The 24,589-nt window shown below is 44.5% G+C and overlaps 1 protein-coding gene across 1 annotated transcript in view; it reads left to right on the forward strand.

The window, feature by feature from the left end:
* Positions 1–9,926: 9,926 nt before the first annotated feature.
* The window catches only part of Aldh7a1 (aldehyde dehydrogenase 7 family member A1), a 34,694-nt gene continuing 20,031 nt past the window's right edge, over positions 9,927–24,589 (forward strand). The window contains exons 1-7 of the mRNA XM_005069101.4: positions 9,927–10,185; positions 11,090–11,143; positions 12,509–12,574; positions 20,940–21,020; positions 21,580–21,703; positions 23,227–23,359; positions 24,361–24,405. Of these exons, the coding sequence (XP_005069158.1) occupies positions 9,994–10,185; positions 11,090–11,143; positions 12,509–12,574; positions 20,940–21,020; positions 21,580–21,703; positions 23,227–23,359; positions 24,361–24,405 (695 nt within the window). The 5' untranslated portion in view covers positions 9,927–9,993. The remainder of the gene's footprint in view (positions 10,186–11,089; positions 11,144–12,508; positions 12,575–20,939; positions 21,021–21,579; positions 21,704–23,226; positions 23,360–24,360; positions 24,406–24,589) is intronic.

The following is a 24,589-nucleotide window of genomic DNA, read 5'->3' on the forward strand; positions in this document are numbered from 1 at the left end:
AAAGGACTGTCAGCCAAGCACCTGAACAGACTGCCCTCAAGCCAGTCCAGTAACTTAAAACATCGTACAAACACGATAGACACACAGACACGCAGACACACGATAGACACACAGACACGCAGACACACGACAGACACGATAGACACGCAGACACGCAGACACACGACAGACACGATAGACACACAGACAGGCAGCAGCATGGTGGGGTGCTCTGTTCAGAGCCTGCGTTTTATTTTTGTGCAAAGCTAGGATTCACACATAGTAGGCAAGAGCTTTACAACTGAGCTGTGCCCTCAGGGCCAAGCTTTCTGGTCCTCAGAACTACCTTTTTTAAGTCCCAGCACACTGTGCTCTGCTCAATACTGAATTTGTCTTACAACACCTCACAGCCCTGTAGCTAAGCATGTCTTGAGCTCCTGATCCTCCCAAGCACTGGGATTGTAGGCCCGGACCACAATACTTGGCACATTTTATCTTTTCTGGTATATTGCATATATGAGGTTATTTATGATGTATCATTTTATATCTGGCCTCTTTTATTTCATGTAATGCTTTTGGTATTTATCTATGACTTTATGAGAATGGCGAAGATTTTTTTTCCCAAATGATTCTATCACTTTTATTTAACTACTAATTAATGAGCATTTTAGTTGAATCTAAGCCAATCTTTGTGATTATAGTTAGTATTGGTCTGAGTTCTACAGAGAGACAATAAACCACATTTAGAGTTTTACAATATAGGACGACTGTATAAATTGGCTCATGTGACTATGGTGACAGGAAATTCACACAATCTTCCATCTGCAGACTGGAAACAGGAGATTTAGTGGCATACTCCTGGTTTGAGTTTGGAGGCTTAAGGAAAAGGAAAATCTATGGTATAAATTTGAGTCCAAGTCTTTTATAATATGGATATTTCCTCCAAGGTGATTGTTTTGTTTTGTTTTTGAGAGAGGGTCTCACTTTGTAGCCTTGACTGGCCTGGATCTCACTATGTAGACCAGCTACACTAGACTGAAACTCACAGATCCTCTGCTTCTGCCTCCCAGGTGCTGAGACTAAAGGTGTTCGTCACCATACCAGGCAGGGTTTATGTTTTGAGGAACTTGTTTCTAGAGTATGTGAGAAGGGCTGAGGAGATGGCGCATTAGGTAAAGTGCTTGCTGTGCATATATGGGTACCCGGGTTCAGATCCTGAGCATTCACTTGGATGCCATGTGGGTCTGGCAGCTCACCTGCAATCCTAGGCCTTAGGAGGTGCAGGCAGGAGATTCCCAGAGGACACTGACAACCTCAACAAGCTGGTTCAAGCTCTGGGTTCAAGTGCTTCAATATATAAGGGGGAGACGGCAGAGGAGAACACCCGATGCCGACCTCTATCTTACACGCACGCGCGTGCGAGCACACACACACACACACACTCATGTCTGCATGCGCACACGCACACGCACACGCACATGCGTGAACTTATGAAATTTAGCCTGGCAGAAATGAGACTGTTTTAAAGAGCTTTCTCTTCACCTAAATCTCTAAGTCTATCAGATTGTTGAAGCAGTGAACCCCAAGAAATGAGAATCTCCCCAGGGATCTCGTGCTGGAAAAAGGAAAAGGCACAAGGCGGGGAGGGACTGGGAAAAAGATTTTCCATGCTTCTGACTTGTCAGACTACAGCATGAGGATGAAACCCAGAGGACGATGGGTGAATGAGCGGCGGGAGGATCACACCTTGGTTCAGACTCTTTACAGTTCACACTCCTGGTTCAGACTATTTACAGTTCACACTCTTGGCCACGATTTAAACTTTACAATCATCTTGGGACCAAAGACGGACTTTAGGGTGAGTCATGGATCTCTTTGTCCTTCTTCCCAATATGGCTGCATTGAATACATCTCCCTTTTCTGATTTTTACTATTAACTTGGCTATTTTAATTGACTTTATGAGGAACTTGACTTCTTAGAGCACAGACTGTGATCTCCAAGTTTGATAACATGCACATAGGCCCAAACATATGCAAACATGCATATTCACAGGTTAAAAAAAAAAGGAAAGAAGAAATGCTATGGTTCATAAGTCTGATTTAAAAAAAAAGTACCTACCTTTAATCCCAGCATTCAGGAGGCAGAGGCAGGAGGATCTCTGTGAGTTCGAGGCCAGCCTCGTCTAGAAAGTGAATTTCAGAACAGCCAGGTCTGGTACACAGAGAAAACCTGTCTTGAGAAACAACAAACAAACAAACGTATCAATTTGCAGACTGTTCTTGTAGGTGTTAATTGTCTTTTGCCCAAATCCCATTTTCCCTCTTGGGACTATGGAACCAATCATCAGCTGAGAAGAAAAAGGAGACTTAGTTTTGGCTAAGAGCAAGAGAAATGGAAGATAAACCTTCAAGTCAGTTTAGCAATTCTTGGGCGTTGAGAAGTAACAGGTACTGAGTTAAAAAGGGAGGAAGAAGCCGGGCGTTGGTGGCGCATGCCTTTAATCCCAGCACTTGGGAGGCAGAGGCAGGCGGATTTCTGTGAGTTCGAGGCCAGCCTGGTCTACAGAGTGAGTTCCAGGACAGCCTCCAAAACAATACAGGGAAATCCTGTCTTGGGGGGGGGGGGAAGAGGGGATGGGTTTAAAAGGAGGGGTTATTCAGATCTTTCCATAGATTGGCTAGTGAGCATTCTGGAATTCAGGTGACACGTCTCCCCCTTCCCATCCCCCTTTTTACCTTTTGGTCACTGCCATGGTAATTGTTAAATGTCACCAATCTGTAGTGGTGAGACATAGGCCAGCAGTGTTTCCCCCATAGCCCGAGGAGTTCCTCACCTTGGGGATATGGAATGGGGTAAAGTTAAACCCTTGACTACACAGAAGAAATAAATTCCAGAACAGCCAGAGAGAAGCAAAGTCAGCAAGCCTGGTAAGAGATAAGGGATAGTACACACTTCAGTTTTAAGTGCTGGCTCTGACAGAGGTGGGGAGCAGGGCTGTCCATACTCAAGATGGGTAAGAGCTCAACAGAGAGTTGTGTGTAGTGGTCTCCAAGGTAAATGTGATTGCAACGTTCTGTTACATTGCTCCAAGAAAAGTAATCTACAGCAAGGTTTAAATATTCAACAAAGGAGCCGGGCCTTGGTGGCGCACGCCTTTAATCCCAGCACTCCGGAGGCAGAGGCAGGCGGATCTCTGTGAGTTTGAGGCCAGCCTGGTCTACAGAGCGAGTTCCAGGACAGCCTCCAAAACAATACAGAGAAACCCTGTCTCGAAAAACCAAAAATAAAAAAATATTCAACAAAGGTTAAGAATTAAGTAAAAATATATAGTCCAGTTTACTTTCTATGTTTTGTTTTTTCTGAGACAGGGTTTCCCCACCATCACCAGCTGGGTTTACCTCTCTTACATTCGAGAATTTCTTTTTACAAATGAAATTGGGAAGTAACTTTTTTTCTTTTTCTTTCTTTCTTTTCTTTTCTTTTTTTTTTTTTTTTTTTTGGTTTTTACTAGACAGGGTTTCTCGTGAAATAACTTTTACAAGATACATTGTTTAGATCTGTGAGAAGCATCCAGACCTGGTAAAACTGAACGCAAACATTCTGGCCCTGAGGTGTCTGTAGGAAAATAAGCATTATCTCTGTAGGCCATCTCGTCTTGTTTTTTTAACAGTGTTGAAATTTTTCTAGATTTTAGGGTGGACGCTCAAATAACAAAGATTTAAAGTTACCTTTTCAGCAAAGTCTCAATTCTTTCACTAGAATTTGAACACTTTGCAGCTAGTTTTCCTTTCTTTTTTTCCTTTTCTTTTCTTTGTTTTTTGTTTTGTGAGACAGGATTTCTCTGTGTAGCCCTGGCTGTCCTGGAACTCTGTAGACCAGGCTGGTCTCAAACTCAAGAGATCCGCGTGCTTATGCCTCCCAAGTGCTGAGACTAAAAGCAAGCACCACCATGTCTGGTTACAACTGGTTTTTCAAGAGTGGACATGACCAGAAAAATGTGATCATCTGGCCAGTTATGCTATAAACTCAAAATCTCCTGGACAGAATATAATTTGCCTGGTCACACTGAAATATGTGACCCGGAGGCATGTTCCATGATTTTGCTATTAAATTGTCCTAAAAGCTCATGTGTTGAAAGATTCTATAAGCGTTTCGGGATGGGTCGGGACAGGATGGAACAAGAGTGGGTCAGGTATTCTGGCACTCGGGAGTCACAGAATACTGAGTGTTACACAGCTCAGGTGGAGCAGGTATCCTGGAGCTCGGGATCCAAGGACCACCACTGGTTGCAGTAAGCTTAGCAGCTTACAGCCCAGCCTCAGAGAAAGGCTTCTCCAGTGTATCAGCTCTGCTCTGACAGGACAGGGTCTTCAGTTGGGGATGTTCGCCTAGTGTAGCAGTTTTGCTCGGCAGGAGGTTTCTCTGGCGAAGTTGCTACAGTTCAGCTCTGCTCCTCAGCAGAGCGCTCTTGAGAGGGGGGGGGGGGCAGAGTGTAACAGCTCCGCTCTGTCAAGGGAAGGTTTCCCGGGCAAGTGTTACAGCCCTGCTAGCTCTGCTCTGCCCAGGGTCGCCTATGCTTGCTCTGCTCTGCCTAGGGTGGCCTCTGCTCAGTCGCCGCTGCAAAAGAAGATCTTCACCCAAAGCTCATCCAAAGGGATTTATTGGAAGGCAGCTGGACCAGCCAAGCTGAACATACACAGGGTTTATATAGGGATTCTTGGGGGCGGGGAAGTTTTTCCAGGGTAGGGATTGGTCCGATTTCAGTGCTGAGCTCAGATTGGCTAGAGCTCTGCTCTGGGATTGGTTACTTTTCTGCATAGGATTAAGGTCAGATTTGGCTCTGGTTTCAGGGCCAAAGTGTGTTTCTTTCTCTGGTCCTTTTTAGCCTTTTGGTTCCAATTTTAGGGCCAGGGTGCATTTCTTTCAGTGACTCTGATTCCAGGAACAAAGTGTGTTCCTTTGACACTGGTTTTAGGGTCAGGGTACATTTCTTTGGTTCTGATTGCAGTGCCAAAGTGTGTTTCTTTGGCTCTGCTCAGGGTATGTTTCTTTGACTGGTCCCTTTTCCCTATAGTTCCCAACTGGTGTCATTACTGAGAAATGATTGATCATAAAAACAAGCTAATCTCATTAACCCATTGATGAATTAATAGCTGAATGGACTATTAGGAGGAGGTGGAGCCTGTAGGGACAAGTGGGTCTCTGGGAGTCCTTTGAGAGGTCTATTTTGTCCCTGCCCCCTCCCCCTTTCCTGCCAGCCATAAGGTGAGCAGATTTTTTTTCCTTCATGGTCCTCTATCTGTCTTTCCATGAGCCCAAAGGCAATACAGCCAGCCATGGACCAAAACCCCTAAAATTGTGAGCCAAACAGAATCTTTCTTCTTTTAAGTTGTTTTTCTCTGGTATAGTATTGCTGTCAAAAAGTGACTGACTTAGAAAATGTGTGAGCAACTCTCCCTTCTCCTTCCTTTATATTCTGCTACCAACTGCTTGGGGAGGGGGGGCAGATATGAGCCTATAACTCCCCCCCTGACTCGGTCAGCTGTACAGAACCTTTGCTGTAGTTTTTAGGGCAATAGCTAAAGACTTTCAGGTACCTTCCTGTGGTCGGCAAAGGACAGTGTAAACGCTGGAGATCAATAATCTGTTGACTATTATGGTCTTGTGAATCTTGAAAATACCTTAGTTACTCTTATCTTGGTGTGCTCAGCCCTGAAGGAGGAAGGTCACCAGCTTTAAATAAACACTCCTTAAATGATTAATATGTTGAAGTGCCAAGCTGAGATGCAAACCTTTGTATCTGGTCCTCAGTGACCCTGAGATATCTACAGGCCTGAGTGAAGAGTCAAGGCTTTCGGGAATAGCAGTTTCAGAGTCCCTATGATATTTCTAACTGTGGCAATGTATGGATTCTATTGATAACTAAGGATGTAGCTGCAGAGTTTGTCACAGAAAAAATATTTCCTATGTTTTTCTCTAAGAATTTTATAATTTTAGCTCTTACTTTTAGGTCTATAGTGTTTTGAATTAGTTTTATATGATGGTCATTAAGATGCCAGCCACTAGGCATGGCTGGCAGGAACTTTTAGGGGACAGACTCATATGCTTACTAGAGAAAAGATACTGCCCCTTACAGGACTGGTAATGTGACCACAAAAAATATGTGGTGTGTGTGTGTGTGTGTGTGTGTGTGTGTGTATGTATGCATGTATGCAAGCACGCACGCTCTCATGTGCAGATGCCTCCAGAGGACAGAGGCATCAGATCCCTTGGAGCTGGAGTTACAGGCCACTGGAGTTATAATGTGGATGATAGGAATCAAACTCAACTCTTTGGCAAGAGCAGTAAGTGCTCTTGACTGCTAAGCCACATTTCTAGCATCAAAGCTATTTCTTAGATCTACACTAAAACCTCTCTCTCTCTCTCTCTCTCTCTCTCTCTCTCTCTCTCTCTCTCTCGGCTTTGCAAAATAGGGTTTCTCTGTGTAGCCCTGACCATCCTGGAACTCACACTGTGGACCAGGCTAGCCTTGAACCCAGAGATCCATCGCCTCTGCCTCCCGAATGGTGGGATTAAAGGTGTGTGCCATTTATTCTATTCCTTAATCTGTTTTTCTCCTTGAATATGGGATGTAGCTCCATTCCACTTCCTGGTTCCCCTTTTTAAATTGTACATTTTGTATTTTTCCTTGCTCAGCTTGCTCCTTTTCAATATCTTCATTAGCGTTAACACTAATAAGTACACAACAGAGGTCTATGCTAGGATGTTTTGAGATTTCCTCTGTCAACAGAATTAATCCAAATATCTTCACTATAGTCTCTGGCAGAATATTTGGACAAGGTCAAAAAGCAGTCACATTCTTCACCAAAACTCACAAGAACGATATCTAGGCAACACACTAAAATTCTTCTCCTCTGAAACCTCTTGAGCCAGGTCGCCACAGTTCAACTCTTCTATGTTCCTACTAGCATGAACCATTAAACTATTCTGTTGTAAACCAAAGTACCTAAGTACAAATTCTTACAAACAAAGCACAGTTCAACCTATCACAGCAATGCCCCAGTCCTGGTACAAATTTTGTCTTAGTTAGGGTTTCTGTTACTGTGAAGAGACACCATAGCCATGCAACTCTTATAAAGGAAAACATTTAATGGGGCTGGCTTGCAGTTTCAGAGGTTTAGTTCATTATCAACATGGTGGGACATGGCAGCATGCAGGCAAACATGGTGCTGGAGAAGAAGCTGAGAGTCCTACATCTTGATTCATAGGCAACAGGAAGTGACCTGTGATCCTGGGCATAGCTTGAGCATAAGAGACCTCAAAGCCCACTCCCACGGTGACATACTTCCTCCAACAAGACCACACCTATTCAAACAAGGCCATGTCTAATAGTGCTACTCCCTTTGGGGTGATATTATGTCAAACCACAACACTAATGAACAGTGTTTGTTTTTTTAAACCCAAACCAAAAAACAAACAAACAAACAAAACCCCAAAAAACCCATGCTGTAAGAATTTTCCTGAAAATTATATTATTTGGTTTTTCTATTTGTCTGAACTAAAGTCCATCACACACACACATGCACGCACGCACGTGTGCCCTACCGCTTCATCTATTTGTTAGTGGATACCTAGGTTGATTCTATAGCTCAGCTATTGTGAATAGTGCCATATTAATTAAAAATGGATGTTAAGCCAGGAGGTGGCAGTGCATGGCTTTAATTCTAGCACTCAGGAGGCAGAGGCAGATGAGTCTCTGAGTTTGAGGCCAGCCTGGTCCACACAGAGAGTTCCAGGTCAGCCAGACTGTTACACAGAGAATCCCTATCTCAAAAACAAACAAAAAAAGGATGCCAGATGTCCATATTACATTATGATATTCTTTGTATATACCCATGAGGGATCTACCTGGATCATGTGACGGTTATACTTTTAGATTTTTTAACCCTCTATTCTAATTTCGCCAACAGCTGCATTAATTTACACTTCCACCAACAGTGTACAAGTGTTTCCTGTCCTCCATCTTCTCCAGTGCTTCCTTGATTTCTTCCTTTTGGCCATTTTCACTGGGATGAGATAGACTGTGCAGTTGTGATTTGCATTTCTTAGATGACAAACAATGTTTAACATTTAAAACAAGCCATTAGACATTTGTACTTCTTTTAAGAACCATCTTTTTTATTAATTTGCTCATTTAATAATTGGATTATTATTTTTAATATTTTAATTAATTTTTATTTCATGTACATTGATGTTTCTTTTCCAGACTTATTTATTATGTATACAGTATTCTGTCTGCATATATGTCTGCAGGTCAGAAGAAGGCACCAGATCTCATTACAGATGGTTGTGAGCCACCATGTGATTGCTGGGAACTGAACTCAGTACCTCTGAGCCATCTCTCCAGCCCTATTTTTTTTGTTTTTGTTTTTGTTTTTCGAGACAGGGTTTCTCTGTATTATCTTGTTGTTGTTGTTGTTGTTGTTTTTTTTCGAGGCAGGGTTTCTCTGTGGCTTTGGAGGCTGTCCTGGAACTCGCTTGGTAGTCCAGGCTGGTCTCGAACTCACAGAGATCCGCCTGCCTCTGCCTCCCGAGTGCTGGGATCTCTGTATTATCTTGGAAGCTGTCCTGGAACTCGCTTTGTAGACCAGGCTGGCCTCGAACTCACAGAGATACAGAGATCCACCTACCTCTGCCTCCTGAGTGCTGGGATTAAAGGCGTGCGCCACCAACGCCTGGCTAGCCCTATTTTTAATATTGTTTAGCGTTTAAAAATTTTTCATAGATTCTGGATATATTTATTTATTTATTTTAATTTTAAATAGCTTGTTTTACATGTTAATCCCAGTTCCCTCTCCCTCCCCCCTCCAGCACTCACTTTGTAACTCTGTAGATCAGCTGGACTCTAACTTACAGAGATTTGCCTATCTGTCTGCCTCTGCCTCCTGAGCGCTGAATTAAAGGCTTGCACCACCACCAGATTTTTAAGTAAAGTGTCATAGCATGTGCAAATAAGAATAGTTTGATTTTGATTCTTCCTTTCCTATTTGTATCATTTTGTGACTTTAGCTTCAGGGTAGAAAGCAATTGAAGAATATTGAAAATATAGGTGGGGATTCATTGAAAAACCCAACTTGGCCTGGGAATCACAAAGGCAATCAACAGGCTGGAAATGACTGAGCCACTTATTTAATTTGAATGCATGTGTCTAGAGTTGATGAGATGCTAGGAGTTCCCTCATACAGAGAGGCCTGGTTATTAGGGAATGACCCAAGGTTATTCTAAGAGGGTGAGGGGCAAGGAGATTGCAGAAATATGGAAGAAACGGAGAGTGAAGGAAGTAACAATATACTCAGGCAGCGTATTTAGAAGATGATGCATTCATGCGATACTTTTCATTTATTAGGAAACGTTTGTAATTTACCAAAGCAGTGAAAATAACCTTCTTCAGACCGTTGATGAGGTCTCCACTCATTGAAAAAACACCCAGGGATACAACAGAAACCAGTGACATTAAGGCTTCTTGAGAGCAATTAGAAATGCTGAGATTTTTTTCAGGTCTCAGCCCAGATCCACGGAATGAGCACGCCCAGAATACCCTGAACACTAGGGCCTAGGAGCATATTGTTTGAAATCTCTACTCTAACCCACTGGACTTCAGAACCAATGGGTGGCGCGTTTCCCCGCCCCCTCCGCCCCGCCCCCTCCGCCCCGCCCCGGCGCCGTCCCCGCCCCCAGACCCTGTGCAACCTTACTGTCCGGAGTGTAAGGTCAGGAAGACCCCGAGGGAGTGGTTGGGGGAGCGTGTCAGCGGGGGGTGGTGGAGTGAGGCTGTCCAATAGGTTTCCGGGGAGGGGTCTGCCCCATGAGCGTTCGCGGAAGGGGGTTGGGGCACGGCCTTCAATGGGCGGGGCAGGGGGCGGGGCCTGCCTTGCAGACTCTCCAGGGCTGGGGGCGGGACTGCATTTCCCGGACTCCCCTGCGGCAGGGGCTTCTGGCGTTCTAAGCTCGGTATGTGGCGTCTGGCTCGCACTTTGTGCGAGCGTACTGCGAAGAGCATCAGGCATTCCCGCCCACCGTGCAGGCCTACCGCCCTCATGTCCACTATGCTGATCCATCATCCTGACTATGCTTGGCTGCAAGAGCTGGGGCTCCGCGAGGAGAACGCGGGCGTGTATAATGGAAACTGGCGCGGCGGGGGACAGGTATGCGAGCGCCCCGGAAAGTTGCAGCCAAGGTTTGCTTGGGAGGCCGCGAGATGGGCGCCCCCATTCCCACCTCCCTACTGGAACTGTGGGAGGATAGACCGGCTGGGAAGTTTTAAATTTGTACAGTAGAAGTTTTCTCACTAAGAAAGACCAAAAACAAGTGAACTTTAGATTTTAGTGCTGTGAGCAATCGATGGAGGTTTGGAGTCGCCGGGAAGGTTAAACCCCAGGGTTTAAAGCCGTATGGCTCGCCCTGGCTAAAATCTTGTAAACTTTTTCCCCTTGAAGATTTGGTTTTCAGAATTTATTGCCTAGACTTGTCACCATAATAAAACGTTTTCTAGAATGCAGTGGACAGGTAAAGTTATAGTTGCCCAAAACTTGGGAGAGTGACGCATATTTTCAAGGGAAAGAAAGGAAGTTTTTTCAGAAACCTGACTTTCAGCTGTGCCAGAATCTGCTTTGGTACAGAAAATGCAAATTCTTTAACGTAGAAGAGCTAGGTAATTTTAATTGTTACGAAATTGTGAGTTTCGCCCTGTTGTCTCTTTTTAAATTTTTTTCCCTCAACCTACTTTTTTTGTAGCGTTAGCCATTAATGTCTGATAAAACCTAGCCTTTTAGCTACACTTTAGTTTTGTCTTTATTTGGAGACCTTTTCAATTTCATCAACACAGGCTTTTTTGTAGCTTGTCTGGACTTGGGCACTGTGTTTCCAGGCCAGAGGGTGTGAATGGATCTTACAGAAAGTTCTGAATGCATAGGTGAGAAACCCACTCCGAGGAGTGTGTTCTTGTAACAGGAAGGCTCCTGTTTTGCTTTTATTTTTCTATTTGGCATCTCCTCAATGGGAATAGTTATAATGTCTGTGCATGATTGTCATCTTTTTGTTTGTTTCAAGGTAATTACGTCCTATTGTCCTGCTAACAATGAGCCAATCGCAAGGATCCGACAGGTAAGTTGCTAAAAGTCAAGCTGTTACAGGGACCTGTGCTAGCAGATGTAAAGAATCATGCACTTCCTTGTCATTGTGAGATTGGGGATCAGCTAGAGAAGGTGACTAAGCGACAGGAGTAGGCAGACGGTCTTTTATTGTTTGGATACAAAGTGTGTAGCCTAGGCTAGCCTAGAGCTTGCTGTCTAGCTGACTTTGGACTTACCCATAGGCATGCAGTGCCATGCTAGATTTTTGCTGGGACTTGAACCCAGAGCTTCATGCATGCTAGGCAAGTTGAACTACATTCCTAGTTTCCCTCTGGGGTATTGTTTCTGAGTTATTCCGGAGTTTTTATTTTATTTTATTTTTTTTGACTGAAAGTTCTGATTCTTATCTGGGTTGGAGCCCAAGACTGAGCTTTCTAATATGGATCATGTGTCGTATCCAGATGAGGGTAGACCTTGATTTGAAACATTTGAAGAGCAAGGCTTTAAAGCACAGCTGGGTTATCTGTTCTTCTGTTAGACTCTAGCTGGTTTTTCTGTTTGTGCTCCAATATTTCTATACCCCTCCCCCACACCATGTGGGAATTGAACCCAGGGCTTCAACCATGCCGGTCAAGAGCTTTGCCCCCCAGCTGCAACTCCAGCCTTATAAACAGTCTTTGATAGGATTGTAGACTGTGAAGTTGCTATCATCTGTGAGTCTTAGGGACACAGAGATTTCCCATTTCTTTTGCAGAGATGTATGTATATTCCATAAGGCAAGTATCCTGTGGTCAAAGCACAAACCACAGCTCTCACCTAAGAGGGAATGGGAGATAGATTTTTTTCCTGGAGCCAAATTTGAGTGACCACCATGCCCTGGGAAGCACAGTTAGGGTACTCCAGGTTGTTCCCTCGGGGAAGCTGTTCTTGGAGTTTTATATATAGTTGCAGGAAAATGAAAGTCATACACATCAGTGCTACCTTAGACTGGTTGTTTCAGCAAGATGGGGGACTCTGCCTGTTATCTGATGACATTCTTTAGCTTTTGGGACTAGTATTCTGCTAACCTGATAGATTGCAAAAGATTTTCATTGTTTAGCCACAGGATGTTCCAGAGATACTCAGGTGAGCAAAGAATTAAAGATGCTGAAACTATCTGCAAGTTTTGTGTTTTCTTTTTGAGACAGGGTTTCACTGTGTAGCCCTGATTGTCCTGGCACTTACTCTGTAGACCAGGCTGGCCTCGAACTCAGAGATCCGCCTGCCCTGCCTCCCGAGTGCTGGGATTAAAAAGGCCTTCCACAGTATTAATCAGTATCTGCAGACACAGCCTCTTTCTAGGAAATCTCACTTATACTTTTTCATTCCTTTTCTCTCACCCCAATTCTTAACTTAGGCCAGTATGGAAGACTACGAAGAGACTATAAAGGAAGCCAAGGAAGCTTGGAAAATGTGGGCAGAGGTAAGTATAGTCCCCACTGCAGAACAGGTCACTTGCCATAATTGTGAAGACAGATAAGCACGTGACAGTGCTGAAATGTGTGATCTTGAGGACTGTGTTAATTCCCTCCATCCTAAAATAGTGTCCTCCCCATTTGGGATGACAAGAATGGGTAACTTCACAATAGATGAAAACTGTTGATCTCGTGTAAACCAGAGCCAAGAATATTCTCCTCTCAAACCTGTAATTGAACAAAAGAAGGGGCACTCTTTGTTCTCTGTTCTTCTTGCCTTTCCTGTCAGACTGACCAGGGATGAGATGTCTTCACAGCAGGTCTGGCTACAGAGCAGCTACACCATTTCCTCAGGGCTAAGGCGTTCCTGTTGGCCTCTGCCTCCTTCATCTCTGAACACCATTAATCATCAGTTGAAAGAGCCAAAGTGTGGCTGCTCTGTGGTGGATCACATAGCACTTCGGAGGCAGAGGCAAGCGGATCTCTGTGAGTTCGAGGCCAGCCAAGTCTATAAAATAAGTTCCAGGATGGCCAGGACTTTTACACGAAGAAACACTGTCTGGAAAAACAAAACAAAACAAAACAAACAAGCAAAGCCAAAATAAGAATTCTGAGGGCTGCTGGGCTGGGCCTCACTTATCTGCCGCTGTAGGTAGGCAGTCAAGGATTTTTCCAGCATCCCTCTGCCTCCATCAGAGTGTATTCATAAAGAGGGGAGACCCAGATACTTGTCTTCTGGAGTTGTCATGAGGATTAAATCATTTAGTCATGCATTGTTTACAAGTGTTTATGGCAGAGCTGGCACATGGCAAGCACCAGTACACCATAATGCCATGCGCTGGAAACTGAACTTAGGTCATCAGGCTTGGTGGCAAGTGGCCTAACCCACTTAGCCATCTCAAAGCTCCCTGGCTTTTTGGTTTTTCTTCTTGTTTTAAGGATGATGCATACCAAATTTAGTCTTCTTAACCTCAGCCTCTTCAGTACAGATGATTGTCAGAGCTGCCTCTGGGTGTTTCTCTCCCAGCTTCCAGGAGTTTACTCCAGAGCCATGATCTTTCCATCATGTTACATGATGTGTGCACAATTTCAGGATCACATTATTATGCCGACAAAGTTAATACATACTTTAAGAAACCTGGAGTCTATTATTGTACGTCTGTGTGCACACGGAGTGTGTGTGATGGTCAGAGGACAGCTTTGTGGAGTGTCTTCTCTGACTTCACGTGGGACGTCAAACTGACATTGCCCGGGGCATCCTTCACTCACTGAGCCATCTCAGTCATCCAGTTACTTTTTCAAAGGTGTTTGTTTAGTCATGTATGTGTTGCACTTATGTGCCTGTGCATGCATGTAGAGAGGCCAGGAGAGGCCATTGTTTCCTCATCTACCTCTGTGTTCCTTCCTCTGAAGCAGGGTTTTCACTAGGTTGGAAGCCGGCAAGAAAATCCCAGTAGTCCTCCTGTCTCTGCCCACTTCAGTGCCTTGAGGTTACTGGAATTTTCTGGGATTCCTGGCATGTTATGCTCCTTAAGATCCTGGAGCAAGTGCTGTTAACCTCTGAGCCATCTCTCCATTAAACTTTGTTTGTTGAGACAGGGTCTCTATTTGTCCTGGCTGCCCTAGAGCTTGTTATGTAGACTGACCTCAGGCTCACATAGATTCTCCTGCCTCTGTCTCCTGAATGCTGGGATTAGAGGCCAAACATTTAAAAAAGATTTTATGCATATGAGGGTTTTACTTGAGTGTATGTCTGTGTATCATGTGCATGTCTAGTGTCTTCAGAGGTCAGAAGAGGGCACTGATGGCTGTGAGCTGTCACATAGGTGCTGGGAACTGAATCTAGGTCCTCTGCAAGAGCAGCAAGTGCTCTTAATTGCTGAGCCATCTAGCCCTGACCTACCTTTTTCCTTTTGTTTTGAGACACATTATATGTGGCCCAAGAAATATCTTTTTGCCTCAGTCTCCCAAATGCTGGAGTCATTCACATGACTTTTAATGAGAAACACTTGTGCTCATGTATGTTTATCTAGAATAAATACAAACATGTTTAAGAACAGTTTGGTTTCAGCGGCTGTTTTCCTGAACTTGTGGTGGTGGTGATGTATGTGCCATAATGTACATATGGAAGTCAGGGGTCAACTTTGTGGAGTTGGTTCCCTCCCTCCCTCTTGTGTGGGTTCTGGGGATTGAACTCAGGTCTCCAGGCTTGAGCAGCAAGCACCATTACCTGTTGAGCCGTCTCATCTCCTGTTAAGTCTGTCTCCCTTGCTGCAGTGGTTGCTGTCATGATAATCTTTCTGGAATGTTGTGCTGTGTTGTTTTTGTTGCTATCTTTGAATTTGGGATCTCATCTGTTACTTCAGAGTCTTGTCCCACGTTGCCACATTGCCCTCAGCATTCCTTCAGCAGCTTGTTCATTTGTGAGTTGAGATGGAGTTGCTAGATAAGTCAGATGAGCCACTCTTGGATGAGAGTAAACTGAACCAGTGGGGGATCTATTTGTTGGAATCTGAGTTAAGCAACTGAGTTCAAAGTTTAGTGTAGAGACAAGCTTTTTCTAACAGTCCTCTTGGGCCCTGGTTAATGTGGCAGTGACTTAGAGATGGAGTGGCTGGGCCTTAGACAAAAAGCCAGAGCAAGCAATCCTGGACTACAGTCTCCCTCCAGGATCCTCGAGCTATCCTGGACTACAGTCTCCCTTGCTGTGGAGCTCCTCTTCTGCCTTCTCTCCTTCTGTTGGCTTTGCTTACATTCCAACAGAACATTGCTTCATTTCATTCCAGTTAAGCCTAGAAGTTTCAAAGGGAACATTATTCCTTAAGGGAAGTATAAGTACAAAGGAAAAGTAATTTATAAAAGCTGCTTCATCCATCCATCCATCCATCCATCCATCCATTTATTTTGAGAGAGAGGGTTTCATGTAGTTTAGGGAGCCAAGGCTGGCTTTGAATTCCTGATGCCTCTGCTTTCCCGAGTGCTGGTGTTAATAGGAGTGCACCTCCATGCCTTCCTTGAAAACAGGTCTCTGTCTCTGTCTCTCTCTCTCCTTTTGGTTTTTCAAGACAGGTTTTCTCTGTGTCGTTTTGGAGCCTGTCCTGGAACTTGCTCTGCTCTTTTGGCTTTTCAAGACAGACTTTCTCTATGGAGCTATGGAGTTGTCCTGGAACTTGCTCTGCAGACCAGAGCTGGCCTCAGACTCAGAGATCCACCTACTTCTGTCTCCTGAGTGCTGGGGATAAAGGCGTGTGTCACCACCCCACAGGTTTCTTTCTCTTAATTACAGTTGCTACAGAGAACCTAGCTCTAAGACTGAAACTCATTGCTTCCCCTCAATGTATGAGTTTTTACTTAGGGCTCTCCTTGTCTTGCTCCTCCAAGTCCCTTGTGTGTCCTCAGTTTCCCCTCTGTTGCTGGTGAGAAAGAGCAAGACTCTTCTGTCCCTTGAGGACAGAAATGGATCATTTCTCCTAAGTAAAAAGAAATAGATACCAGGTAGCTGTGAGTGTGCCTACATTATGTACCAATGTTCCCGTTTGGTTGTTTCTATATGAATGGGACTCACCATGTTATGCAGGCTGGACTTGAAATCCTAGACTCAAGGGATTCTCCTGTTTGAGCCTCCCAGTGGCTGGAACTAAAGATGTGCACCACTGTGCCCTCAGCTTGTATAGTTCCTGCCACCTGCTGTCTTATGTCTATTCTAGATGAGACTTCCTGGGTGGAGTTTACAGGGGTGAGGACTTCTGATGTAAACCACGGGACAGGGTCCTGGAGGTTTTTCTTTTCCCAATTAAAAAAGAGATTTATTTATTTCATTTTATGTGTATGCGTGTACTGTGTGCATGCCCGGGACTCTTGGAAGAGTGATAGTTTCCAGGTACCATGTGGATGATAGGGTAGAACCCTGATCCTTTCTCTGTAAGAGAATCACTTAACTGCTGAGCCATCTCTTTAGTCCCTCAGCTTTCAAAATTACATGTGAAAATTTATCTTGTGTGTGGTGCATGTGTACCCACTGAGCCGGGCAAAGTTTCATGTATGCCAAACTGGCCTCTCACTATGTAACAAGGATAATTGCCTTGAACTTCTGCTCCGTCTGCGTCCATCTCTTGAGTGTTTTGCCATCATGTCTGGCTTTATGTAGTACTGGATATCGAACCCCTGGTCTTACTTGTTCTAGACAAGCATTCTATTATCTTAGCTGTGATTCCAGCTACTGTACTTAATTGATAGCCTCTTCTAGGACAGGTCAAGTCCATACTAGAAATGAGGCCATCTTCTTGCTTCTTATTCCTTTCTTTCTGTTCTCTTCAAACCTTAATCCCGGTGTTCTCAATCCATGTTGTTCATAAGGATAATAAGCGAAACTGAAGATGTCACATTAAGTGATGTTGTTTATTAGTGTGATCTGGCATAGTGTCTTGTGAAAACGCCATGTCTAATCAAGAATCTGTGATCAATCAATTGCTAACTGTCAAGTCTTGAACATTTTAAAATACATGGCTATGTCCTAGTCTGGTTTTGTTTACTATAAATACAATAGACAAGTAATTTCTACAGACATTAAGTGTTCTATAGTATGTGTGTGTGTGGGGGAGGGGCTGGGCAATCCAGAGCTGAGGGCCACATATAACAGAATCCCAAGACAGCACGCAGACATTCTACTTCAGGTCACTTCCTCTGACAAAGTCACTAATGACGCCATAGGGAAGGGTTCTTTCCTTAGGACTTCATCTATCCCTACAGCCAGACCTGCAAACCACTGGCATATGACATTAGCATCTGTCTTAGAGATATACTGCCAACCACAGAGTTATATGCTGTGTTATATATATAGTATTGTAGTACACTTTATACTAACTCTTGTCTGGTCCCATGGTCTTCCCAAATCCTGTCTCTCTCCAGTCACTTTCTACAACTGGAGCTAGAGCGATATACTAAAGTGTATTTTGATTTTTTTGTTTTCCCTCCCTGTTTAAAAACCTCCTTGTGATCCTTGTTGCTTGCAGGATCTTTGGCCCTTGGCCACGTGACTCCTCCTTTTCTTCTCTTGCTTGTTTAAGCTGTTTTGCTTTTCAGAACGACTATATTTTCTCTGCCTTTTGGCCTTTGCGTATGCCTTGCTCTACACTTTCAAAGACCTTCTTCCCCCTCCCTTAGCAACACTAGCACTGGCCCGTCCTGGCTGCTTCCGCTGCACAGCCTTGCTCCTCTTCACTGGTTATCTGTTCTGATAACCACTGCAGTCACCTCACTGAGTTTTCCTCTCTGCTGGGCAAGAACTATAGCCACCGTTGACAGTGATGTTCCCAGGCAGTTTTATAGGAATCAAAAGACTGACTGGAGTAAATTACATGTGTGCCACATGGGACTGGAGAGCCACTCAGTGGTTAAGAGCACTTACCTGCTCTTGCAGAAGACCTGGGTTCGGTTCCCAGCACCCGCACGGCGGCTCTCAGCTGTTTCCAGGAGATCTGATGCCCCGTGTTGACCTCTGTGGGCTCCTGCACACAGGGAGGTAGAAGCCATTATACTTGTTCTCAGCCGGTGTTCATCAGCTTGGCTTCACTTGTAACCATGTCAGCTAAATTCAGTAGCAACATGATGACACCTGTGCCACAATGCCAAGCATGGGATCTGTGTTAATGTCACAAGGAGGGCATGTAGCATAAGGATGACAAACCTGGCCTGGCCGGATGGCCCAGCGGGTAAAGGCAAGCTCTATCCCCGAGACCCACATGGTGGCAGGAGAGAACCTACTGCTGCAAGGTTCAAGCTGTCCTCGGCACCGCTCTCCCATCGAAACAACACATGCTTTAGGGGCTGGAGAGGTGGCTCCGTGGCTGGGTGCTTGCTGCTCCTTCAGCAGACTAGATTTTGGCTCCCAGAACCCATGTTAGGCAGCTCACGAGGGCTGTAACTCTGGCTACAAGGGATCTGATGTCATCTTCTGGCTTCCAGAGATACCCACATGTATGGGTGTACGCACGCGTGCGCACACACACACACACACACACACATATATAAATAAATTTTCAGAAAGGTAAACCTTGTGGTTATATAAAATGTGGTGAACGAGGGTGGAGGGATGGCTCAGTGGTTAAGAGTACTGGCTGTTCTACACAGTGGCTCACAGCCATCTGTAAAGATCAGACACCCTCTTCTGGGTTCTGAGCGCACCAGGTACACAGACATACATGTAGTCTAAACACCCATACATGTAAAATAAATTCTGAAAGATGTGAGTGAGCATCAGCTGTAATTCTAAGAGACTGCCGCTGTGGACATCTTGGTGTAGCCTCCATGTTGAAGCAAAGCATACTTAGGATAGGCATACTGTCTTCTACCTTTCTGCTATACTGTTGAAGCTCTTCTCTGCTTTTCTTATGTACCCATTCATTTTAGAGACTGTTCCTTTTAGGGCTGTTGCATAATTAACACGTCACATTCTGATGGGTATCTCTGTTAGGAAAAGTGTATGACGACTGTTGTTTTAACTGTTTGTTTCAACACACACATAAGTTCAGTGTCGAGAGGTGGAGCTGTCTACTTCAAGAGGAAGAGTGTTTCCAGCATGATGCATTGCCACGCCGCCCTCCACATAAGCCGTTCTAAGATGTGGGGATGCCTCGGGGAAGAGGACAGCAAAGTGGACCCTCGAAGCTTGGTGTGGGTGGGGCTCTGAAAGATGGAGTGTGGGCATGTAATGAGGAGGGGTGGGTGTGGGGAGCCAGCCTACCATCTGTAGGAGGTGCTCTTTTTATTTTTTTCTTCTGAGACAGGATCTCTTGTAGTAGCCCAGGTTGGCCTAGGGCTTAATATGGAACTTATTCCATAGCAGAGGGTGGCCTTGAATTCCTGGTCCCCCTGTCTCCAGTTACTGAATACTGAGAATACGGGTGTGTGATTTTATTTTAGCTGCCTTCTAAAGGGGATATAGAGGAATAGCTAAAGGGGGTTTGTGGCCACTATTGGGGAAGTTGTGTCACTGTTTGTGAGTCACAGATCAGTGTTAACATTGTTTAGCCTACACTTTATCCCCAAATCCTGCCTTTTTCCTCAGTTGTCTATGTAATTAACTTTTCTAAAATATATGTTAGAAATGTACGTATATACATATATATATTTAGGAATATACATATATATGTATATTTTGCTTTTTTAATACAGGGCTTCACTGTGTAGCCCTGGCTGTCCTGTAACTCACTCTGTAGACCAGGCTGGCCTCGAACTCACAGAACCTGCCTCTGCTTCTGGAGTGCTGGGATTAAAGGCATGTGCTACCACACTGCTTGGCCTGTTTTTTTTTTTTTTTTTCAAAGCAGTGCCTCATGTAGCCCAGGCTGGTCTGGAATTGACTATGTAGCAAAGGGTAACCTTGAACTTATGATCTTCCTGCTTCTGTTTCCCAAGTGCTGGGGTTACACTTGTATGCTATCAGTCTAGTTTCTGTAGTGCTGAGGGTGGAGCCAAGGGCTTTGCGAACGCTAGGCGACCACCCCACTCCGAACTGTTTTTCCAGGCTACTCTGTTCTCAGTTGCTATCCCTGGATCTGCTCTTCCCCCTTCAGTTTCTTTTCTGTCCAGCAAAGAGTGGTGCTTAAAGATACAGTAAAGCCCTTTATCCTGTGCGGTAAGAACAAATAGGTTCCACATTGCCCGAGGGTAAGATTCTCTCTCTCTCTCTCTCTCTCTCTCTCTCTCTCTCTCTCTCTCTCTCTCTCTCTCTCTCTCTCTCTCTCTCTCTCTCTCTCTCTCTCTGCCTGGGGGTGGGGCATCAGGGGCACAGAGTCTCAGTTCCTTTGGCAGGCCTGGAACTGGCTCTGTACACCAGGCTGGCCTTGAACTCATAGGGATCAGCCCCCAATGCCCCACCTCCAAAGAGAGAGAGAGAGAGAGTCGGGGGGAAGGGAACCCTGTTTGCTGGATAGAGAATAGTACTGCCTGCCTCTCCAGTACTGGGATCAAAGGCTTGCACCCCCATGCCCAGTTGAGATTCCTTCTCTTTAATGCCTCTAACCTTCCCAACCCGCCCTTTATTCTCCATGATTCATTCTGTATTTCACGGCCAACTCTTTCCATCCTTCAGGATTCAGCACAGGTCTGAGCTTAGGTTTCCCCGTGTCTCACCTTGCTGTTTTCTCTCTTTCAGTGTTTGTCTTTAGACCATCAGCAATTGGTAATAGTTTGTTACCTTTTCGTCTATGCCTCCCAGAAGAGATTAGCTCCAGGGATGTTTAGCCCTGTCACAGTACTGATGTGACCCCAAAGCCTCTTCTGATGTTGCAGGTTCTTCTTCTGCAGTGCACATCTGACAGTGTGGTAGACATGGACATATATTTTGACACCGATATTCTACTCTTTTCTTAGATTCCTGCCCCAAAGCGAGGAGAAATAGTAAGAAAGATTGGCCTTGCCTTGCGGGAGAAGATCCGAGTACTGGGAAAACTGGTAAAGTATCTTTGAAGTCTGTTCGTGATCTCTTGAGTAGAGAGTAGGCTGTCATGAGTTTTCCTATGTACGTTGTGTTTTGTTTGACACTGAGGTTTTTGCTGTGCTGTCTAGCCTTGGCTCAAGTGATCCCTCTGCCTCAGACTCTTCACTGCTGGAGTCTGTGTGCTTCCTTTCTCCTCGAGGTTGAATCAGATTTACAAGGATCAACCTTATACATGTGTCCTAAGATTGTGATTTTTTTAAGAAAAACAAATTTTGAAATTCATTTTTTTTAGAGAAAAGTGAAAAAAATTGTGGTTTAAAAATCCTTAAAACAAAATCCAATGTGCATAAATGGAATTCTCAAAGAATTAATAAACAAAATTATATTTAAAAAATAAGACAAAAAGCAAGTAAATAAAGAAGTAAAAAGAAAGATAAAGAAAAAAAGTCATCAGAAAAGAACAGATTTTCTTAGTTTCTTACCTACATAAAATAACGTTTTTTTTTTGTCTTCAGCTTAATGTTAAATAGGGATTCTACTGGAGAAACAATGCTTTGGTTTTTATATTTCTAGGTGTCTTTGGAGATGGGGAAGATCTTAGTGGAAGGAATAGGAGAAGTTCAGGAGTTCGTGGACATCTGTGACTATGCTGCTGGCTTGTCAAGGATGATCGGGGGACCTGTCTTGCCTTCTGAAAGTAAGCCTGGCATCAGTTAACTGTTGCGCGCCCTGGAGAGATGGCTTGGCAGGACACGGCAATGTCAGTTCCATTCCCAAGGCCCACGGAGTGGAAGGAGAGAACTGAGTTTTGTTGTCCTCTGGCTTCCGCATGTGTGCACACTCAGACTCACACGCCACGTATGTTTTAGAGCGGAGGGCGATGCCAGGGAATTGGCATCTGTAACAGAGAGAGTGGAGGATAGGACCTTAGGCATGTAGGGGACTTCTGACCCAGCCTGGGCATGCTGACGAATAGGCCTCTTCAGGAAGATACCCTAAGGCCTCAAAGGAGATGGAGATGGGGGTAGAATCCTTCGGGTGGGGAAGAGGATTGTGTGACGTCGAGGATGGAGGAACAGGTCCATGTGGGGACTGCCTTGCTTCGGCACAGCTGGAGGATGCAGTGTAATGACCCCTGTTGTGAGGACTTTATCTTGAATGGCTACAGCATCTATACAGACAGTAGACACCTCTAACTAAGCAAGGGACTGATGGCAGCAGGGGCGAGAAGGAAGAGTAGGCTAGCCTTGCCAAGCCGGAGCTAGGGTGCTGGCCTGCAGGATGGCCTCAGTATGTGGTGCTATGCCAGGAGGTTCCCAGCCCTACTTCCGGTGTAAATGATGACAGGAAGTGCCACTTTCCTCCTGTGTGGTAGTGTATCATCTTAACCAGGTCTGTCAGAGTTTCTTGGCTCAACCAGCTATTGATTAAATAAGCCTTGGTGGAATTAGCTTTAAAGCTTGTAATTAAAATGTGAGTTTAGGTTTTTTATTTGTTTCTTTTTTTATACAGTGTCTCATGTATTTCATGCTGGGCTGGAACTTTCTGTGTAGTGGAGTAAAACCTTGAGCTGGTCTTTCTGCCTCCCCCTCCTGAATGCTGGGATTGCAGGCGTGAGCCACCACACCCAGTTTGTGCTGTGCTGGGGATCCAACCCAGGGCTTTATACATGCTAGGCAAGCAGTCTACCAAATGAACCACATATTCTGCCAAAATATAAACACCTCTATTCATACTTTTAATTTCCTTACAGTGAATAGAAAGTTTCTGTAATCCATTCAGCATGAGCCTGCAACACAAGCTTCCTCGTCTTGAAGTTGGAGAGGTCAAGAGACAACATAAGAGAACATAGACCCGAGAATCACATGTTCTATGCTCTGTTTATATTTTACCCTTTGAGTTCACATCTCTTGGGGGAACCTGCTACTAGCTCACTGACATGGCCCTATCTTCCACATGGGTCCCATAATGCCCTTACCTCTGCAGCTCCTGAGGTGTGAGGTGTAATGAACACCATTACAGTTGGTAAAGCAGTGTAGTAAGAAGCAATTCTGTCTTATATTAAGTGATATGTTCATATCTTTTGGCTATGTGAAGAGACCCAAGGAGGTATCAGGAATCGTCTCTGGTATAGTACATGTACCTGACCTGAAGAGGAATGATATAGGATTTTATTCTTAATACATTAATGTCCACTAAGTGAATGTTTACACACCGTAGGACCTGGCCATGCTCTCATTGAGCAGTGGAACCCATTAGGCCTGGTGGGAATCATCACTGCCTTCAATTTCCCGGTGGCCGTGTTTGGCTGGAACAATGCCATAGCGCTGATCACAGGGAATGTCTGCGTCTGGTAAGCCATGCTCATTTCCTGTCTCAGAATAAGACGGTCATGAATAAATATGCTATTCTTATGCAGTGCTCAAAGGGCTACCTTGTCCAGGACTTTTAAAATTTAATTTTTTTGAGATAAGATCTCACTATATATCCCAGACAATCTTATTGCCTCAGATCCAAACCCCACCCCCACCAATGCAGGGTTTACAGGTGTGCAGCAGTATGCCACGCCAAACTTATTAGTGTTAACTAATGCCTTCAATAGAATATTCTGAATCTCTCATAAAACAAAATGCAGTTTGAAGGCTTAATAATTTGTTACCATCTTTCTGAAGGAACCTATGTTTTCTGTTTGAGATTTCCCATGGCTGTGACCAACTGCTTGATAGGAGGGGAAGTTTATTTTGGGTCACAGGTGGGAGGCAGGATAGAGTCCATCATGCGGAGGCGGCATGGTGTGGGACCAGTTTGCTCATATCTGTTCAGCAGAGAAAGGAGAATGCTAGTGTTCATTTCTCCCTTTCCCCTTTCATTCTGTTCTGAGGTCCAGTGATGGGTCGGTTGGTGCTCCCCGTGTTTGGGGTGAGTCTCCCCCCTTCAGTTGATGGCCTCTGGAAGCACCTTTATAAGCACAACTGGTTTCCATGCTGTGTGTTTCAGCACTGGCCTAGGCAATGCTTAGAGCAGTCAAATTGACAGTCCTAAGTAAGACTCATACAGTGTTGAGATCAGCATGCTGGTATGTAGCTGGCTGGCAGATACTATAACAGTTCCGATGGTCCTGCAGCGGGTGGGCTCAGCATTACTCGTTTGCAGAGTTATGCTCATGAAGTTTCCTTATCCATTATGCCCAGAGACGCCACCTGAAGGATAGGTTTCCATTTCAATTACTAGAGTTATTTGTTGTCTAATTGGACAGAACCTTTTCTCCATAACTTTTTGTTTTTCTTTGTAATGAAAGGTAATTGCCTCTCAAGTTAATTTTCTTTCTCTCTCTTATTTTAAAAATGTCTCTAGGAAAGGAGCCCCAACAACTTCTCTTGTTACTATAGCTGTCACAAAGTAAGTATGTGTGGCTTTCTTTTTCCTGGGTATGATGTAATTTTGCATAGGTGATTGACAGGTGCTGGTTTTTTGTTTGTTCATCTTTGTTTATTATTATTATTTTTTGAGACATGATTTCTCTGTGTGCAGCCTGACTGTCCTAGAACTCACGTGTATGTAGTCCATCCTGGTCTCAAACTCA

This window comes from Mesocricetus auratus, unplaced genomic scaffold, assembly GCF_017639785.1.
Source record: "Mesocricetus auratus isolate SY011 unplaced genomic scaffold, BCM_Maur_2.0 Super-Scaffold_6730, whole genome shotgun sequence".
In the NCBI taxonomy this organism is placed as follows: Eukaryota; Metazoa; Chordata; class Mammalia; order Rodentia; family Cricetidae; genus Mesocricetus; species Mesocricetus auratus.